Consider the following 6,147-nt stretch of genomic DNA (forward strand, 5'->3'; position numbering starts at 1 on the left):
TGTCGTACACTTACCCTTGTTCTCACAAGCACCAGTGGGTGCTGGAGTCTAGCCCAGTCCAGCGCATCTCAGACCCAGCCGACAAGCAAGCCAAGGGCTCCTTCAGCTACATCCAGGAGCAGATCATTCCCGGAAACTTGACTCTCATGCTCATCAATCAGTGGGGATCAGAACCTCAGGCCTGGGCATCCCCGTTGCTCCCCAACCAGGCCTGTTTCCCTCCACAGATCTCCCACATGCCACTGGTTGCTCTGAACTGTCTGCTCTGGTCCATCATCTCTCTTAGCCTTTGCCTTTGGATGCTGCAGGTAGCCTCACCTAGCCAGCCCCAGTCCCAACTCTCACTGCCAGGTCCTGCCACCTGGCCTTGCTCAGTCTGCTCCCATCCCTGGCTCATGTCAACCAGTAGGTGTGATGCCCTACCTCAGCATGAGCTGCACTGCAGCCTGGTTTCTGCACTCACCAGTGGGCTAAGGTCTGCTCTTCTGCCTGGTGCGCCCCCTGAGAAAACCAACCCACACATTTGCCAACAGATGGGACTCCCTTGCCTGGCTTTCCTGACACCTGGGACTGAAACACGTGCTCTTCAGTGGCAGTTATGTCCCTACATGGGGTTTTCCAGTGTTCTTGCACTTGACCCACTCACACACACATCTCACATGTGCCAGCAGGTGCTAGGTCCTCTCCGAGCATGCCTTGCCCTCCATCTCAGCCTTTCTATGAGCTGGAGGATGTTGCGGGCCGGCCCACCTGACACCCTGTTTTGGGATGGATGCAGATGCAAGTGTGGCAGCTCGGACCTGCCCAAACTCTTCTCAGCACCAGTTCCTGGGAGTGCTGCTGGGTTCCATGTTCACACCTCGTTCAGCCAGTCACCACCCCAACTCTTGAGCTAACCAGTGGGACTTGTATTTCCATAGAGTTTGGCCCACATTTCCCCAGCAGTATCAGCCCCTGGACATGGGACTCTTGCACGCTGCATAGTGGCATGGCCCTGCCTGATGTGACCTGACCCCTGTTCCTACACTCCATCAGGCACTGGGATCTAGCTCTGCTAGACAGGCCCCAGAGCCATAGCTTTCATGTGGGGTGGCATGTGTCTGTCAGCGAGGCTGTGTGCCTACAAGTGCATCTCAGGACTGTCATGTGGGCTGGTGAATCAGTCTGAGCCACACAGAGAGATCTTCCAATCTCCTCCATACCACCAAGTCTCAGTCAGTATAGTGGCCCTGTTCTTGGGCATCCCTCAGAATTCATTCCTCACTTACCTGGATGGTATCTCTAGCCATGCCTGTCCCTAGGCAATAATTCAGCACCACCTAGTCCCCAGAGCTCCAATTGGGTTGGCTAGTGGACAATGCCCAGCATCCACTCAGGAATGCACTGGCTTCCGCAGTGAATGATGCAGGCTGCTTTGGAAGCATTTGGGAGCATTTGGGAGCGGAGCGCACACTGAAGGCCATTTAAGCATGTGGGGGTAGGAAATGGTCTTGGGCAGGTGATCCCAAGGACCCAGGCCAGGCATGCGAGCCTCACTGCATCTCCCACCCCTGCAGCTCACAAACCTGACAAGCACTGAGTAGACAAGCCCCAGGACACAGGCCAGATGACCAGAGTCCTGCTGGGTGCCCCATTCCTGCAGCTCACAAACTGCACCCCCTTCCAGGGAAGCCCAAGGACCTGAGGCAAATGACTCAAACCCCACCAGATCCTGCACCCTTGGGCATCACAAACCCAACACCCACCTCACAGGCAGGTTCCTAGACCTGGGCTAGGTGACCCAAGTCCTGCCGGTTCTCTCCTCACCCCAGGGGCTCACAACTACCAACACCCCAGCACACGGGTGAGTCCCAGGACCTGAGCCAAGCTACCTGGAGCCCTGTCAGCTCCCCTGGCCCTGGGACTCATGAATCTGAGCCCTGCTGGCACCAGACTAGCATGCCTCACCTCAGCTCAGCTCAGCATCCAAATCTTATTATGTAACCTGATCTTGCCTCTACTGCTCCCTGTTCTACCTCCTGGTGCTGTGCTGGTGGATCCTGCAGCCTATCCCAGTCCAGCCTGATTCTTGTCCTGGCCCTAATGGGAACTGGCTGGTGTTGCAGCCCAATCTGGCTCCTCCTACCCCTTGCCCTGGTTCTCAGATCTGCCAGTGGGTGTTATGAACTGGCCCAGACTGCTCTGTCCCCAGATCTGACCCATAAGTATGCCTGCAGGTACTGGCACCTGGCATTCTCTGGGCTGCTCTTTGCCTTGTTTCTTGTGCGCACCTGCAGGGACTGCATCGGCATGAAGGAGTTTCCCAAGCAGCTCCATCAAGTCTCCTCCCAGTGGCAGTTCTTAGGCACCCCAATGGGTCCTTGGCTCAGGTTGACTTTGTCTATCTCCTGTCCTGGCAAGAACGGTGGCCTTGCTCAATTGGTCCACACCCAAGTAGCATCAGGTTTACAGACTGAGGGCCATGTCGGATAAGGGAAGAGGGTTTGAGCAATTTACATATTGGTTATGGGAGTTCCCCTAGTTCTATCTGTAGATCTTCTGTAGTTGTTCCCACACCTTTGATTGGCACTGTCTCCCTCTTTTATAAGCCAAGCCTATAGACCCAATCTGAAGATATAGTTCCAGAACTTCAAACACCTTGAAAAATATGCGCATAGCAACATACAATGTAAATCTATATCTGCATAATGTAAAATGTCAATCAACACTCTGAATGTTCAAATGCATTTTTTGATTGATTGATTGATTGGAAAGTCAGAGAGACAGAGAAGAGGAGAGACAGAGAGGAAGATCTTCGGTCTGATGATTCACTCCCCAAGTGAGCTACATGGCCAATGTTATGCGGATCCCAAGCCAGGATCCAGGAACTTCTTCCAGGTCTCGCACACGGGTGCAGGGTCTTAAGGCTTTGGGCTGTGCTCAACTGCTTTCCCAGGCCACAAGCAGGGATCTGGATGGGAAGTGGAGCTGCCAGGATTAGAAGCGGCGCCCCTATGGGATCCTGGCGCATTCAAGGTGAGGACTTTAACCGCTAGGCCACGCCTCGGGGCCCTCAAATGTATCTTGACAGGAGCTGGCCAGGGCCTTTTGTGCAGGGCAGGAGCGGGGTGGGGCAGGGCAGGGCAGGGCGGGGCGGCCCCCCTAGGGCGGGCTGGTGGGTGGGGAGGGCAGGGAGAGCAGGGAGAACAGGGAGAGCAGGGAGAGCTGTGCCAGGGCTGCCCCTGCCCAAGGCCCACCCCAGGCCCGCCCCAGGCCCTCCTGGCCCGCCCAGCCTGCAGATGCAGCTTTTCCGTGGCATTTGCAGCAGCAGCAGAAACAGTAGCAGCAGCACCCAGAGTGGTGGTGGTGGCGGCCTGTCTGCCCTCGCGGTGTTTCCATCGGATCTCAGCTGTTCCCATCAGTAGCAGCAGCAGCAGCATGGCGGACTACCTGATCAGCGGTGCGGGCACCAGCTACCTGCCCGAGGACGGGCTCACGGCGCAGCAGCTCTTCGCCAGCTCCGACGGCCTCACAACGACTTCCTGATCCTGCCAGGTTTCATCGACTTCACAGCTGACGAGGTGGATCTCACTTCAGCCTTGACCCGGGAGATCACGCTCAAGACACCGCTCATCTCCTCCCCCATGGACACCGTGACGGAGGCCCACATGGCCATTGCCATGGCTCTGATGGGAGGCATCGGTTTCATTCACCACAACTGCACCCCGGAGTTCCAGGCCAACGAAGTGCGCAAGGTCAAGAAGTTCCAGCAGGGCTTCATCACGGACCCGCTGGTGCCGAGCCCCTCGCACACGGTGGGCGACATGTTGGAGGCCAAGCTTCGGCTCGGCTTCTCGGGCATCCCGGTCACGCAGACGGGCGCCATGGGCGGCAAGCTGGTGGGCATGGTCACCTCCCGAGATGTCGACTTCCTCGCCGAGAAGGACCACACTACGCTCCTCAGCGAGGTGATGACACCGCGCCCGGAGCTGGTGGTAGCTCGGGCGGGCGTGACCTTGAAGGAGGCAAAGGAGATCCTGCAGCGCAGCAAGAAAGGGAAGCTGCCTATCGTCAACGACCGGGACGAGCTGGTGGCCCTCATCACCCGCACCGACCTCAAGAAGAACCGGGACTACCCTCTGGCCTCCAAGGACTCCCACAAGCAGCTGCTGTGTGGAGCAGCCGTGGGCACCCGGGAGGACGACAAGTACCGCCTGGATTTGCTCACTCAGGCCGGTGCTGACGTCATAGTGCTGGACTCTTCCCAGGGCAACTCCGCCTACCAGATTGCCATGGTGTGCTACATCAAGCACAAGTACCCCCAGCTGCAGGTGATTGGGGGCAACGTGGTGACAGCGGCCCAAGCCAAGAACCTGATCGAGGCTGGCGTGGACGGGCTGCGCGTGGGCATGGGCTGCGGCTCCATCTGCATCACTCAGGAAGTGACTGCCTGTGGACGGCCCCAGGGCACCGCCGTGTACCAGGTGGCCCAGCACGCTCGGCGCTGTGGGGTGCCTGCGATAGCTGATGGCGGCATTCAGGCCGTGGGGCACGTGGTCAAGGCCCTGGCTCTGGGAGCATCTACAGTGATGATGGGCTCTCTGCTGGCCGCCACCACGGAGGCTCCTGGCGACTACTTCTTCTCGGATGGGCTGAGGCTCAAGAAGTACCGGGGCATGGGCTCGCTAGATGCCATGGAGAAGAGCAGCAGCAGCCAGAAGCGATACTTGAGCGAGGGGGACAAGGTCAAGGTCGCGCAGGGCGTGTCGGGCTCCCTCCAGGACAAGGGCTCCATTTACAAGTTCCTGCCCTACCTCATCACCGGGCTCCAGCATGGCTGCCAGGATATCGGGGCCCGGAGCCAGAGCTCAAGTTTGAGAAGCGGACCATGTCAGCCCAGCTCGAGGGTGGCGTCCATGGCCTGCACGCTTACCAGAAGCGGCTGTATTGAGGGCGTCTGCGGTGGTGGTGGTGGTGGGAGTGGTGCGCCCTCTGGTGCCCGTTTGCGCACGGCCTCCCTGCATAGCTGAGCGGCCCCCAGATTGGCACTAAGAGCTCCTTGGCCAGGACAGAGGAAAGAGCAGCTGGCCCTGAGGGGTCCGTGACCCCTAGCTGAGCATCCCTGCACCCCCACTCCCTTCCCCGGGGTCGGGGGCCGGACTCTTCTGGGAGTACCTTGGGCTGTTCTTTCTTCAGCCTCTCCCCAGTCCCTGCCAGCTGGGTTCTTGGGCCCCCTGCCTGCCTCAGGTCTTGCTTGCTGCAGCCTGCTCTGGTTTGTCCCTGGGGCGGGCAGCCCTCTCCCAGCTTCTCCTGGACGTCCCTTCCCTCCATCCTCCCTCCTCCCACCCCCAGGAAATGATGCTTTCCAGCTTCTGCCCTCTACTCCAGGCTCCTGACCAGGCCAGAGGGAGGTCTCTGCCCCCTTTCCCCTGGCCCGAGTCTCCCCGCCCTACCCTGCTCCTTAGGCTTCCCAGCCCTCAGCCTCAGCCTCAGCCTCAGCCTCAGCCTGGGGAGGAGGCTATCTGCTTTCTGACATGACACCGACCCTGGGAATACATTCAGCCAATCTCCATAAACAATGTAGATTGCCTGGTACACTTTCCCTCAGGTATGATGAGTCTGTACGCAAAGTCTGTATGCAAGTCTGTATGCAAAGTCCAATAAACCAAGCAGAAACAAAATTGTTTTCAGTGTCCACTTGGCTGGGCTCCTTCTCAACTCCTGAGAAGCACACCTGTGGCTCTGACAGAAGCCGGCATTAGCTAACACCTCTGCTTTGGAATCAGTCAGCACCCAGCTGGCTCGCCGCATCACACCATTTCCTGCCCACATCTTACCATTGATGCTCAACAAGCAAGGCAGTGGCCCAATGATGGCCAGTCCAGTGAAGGGCAGGGCGGAGAGGAGAGGAATCCAGGAGATGCCTGACGATGATGGAGTCAGAAGCTCAGACATCCCTTGGCCGCATGTGGACTTTGTTTTTTCTTGTTATCTTTGATTGATGATTCTTGCAATCATTTTCGGCTACAGTTCCATAGGCCCCTGGGATTTCCCTCGTCCCCTCCCCAGTCCCCCGCCCATCGAGTTCCCCTCTCTCATGACTAAAGTCACTATGTGGTGGTTACACTCTACCCTGGTTCCCATGCTTGCCACCGTGTACAGCTGACT

At 58.0% G+C, this 6,147-nt stretch overlaps 1 protein-coding gene across 1 annotated transcript; it reads left to right on the forward strand.

The window, feature by feature from the left end:
• Positions 1-3,417: 3,417 nt before the first annotated feature.
• LOC121154678 (inosine-5'-monophosphate dehydrogenase 1-like) lies at positions 3,418-4,930 on the forward strand. Its single transcript, XM_040977707.1, is given in 3 exon segments — positions 3,418-3,508; positions 3,511-4,839; positions 4,842-4,930. Coding segments are annotated over 3 exon segments (1,509 nt in total).
• Positions 4,931-6,147: the final 1,217 nt, after the last annotated feature.

The sequence above is a fragment of the Ochotona curzoniae genome, unplaced genomic scaffold (assembly GCF_017591425.1).
Source record: "Ochotona curzoniae isolate NIBS_2020 unplaced genomic scaffold, NIBS_Ocur_1.0 contig_2754, whole genome shotgun sequence".
Classification (NCBI taxonomy): domain Eukaryota; kingdom Metazoa; phylum Chordata; class Mammalia; order Lagomorpha; family Ochotonidae; genus Ochotona; species Ochotona curzoniae.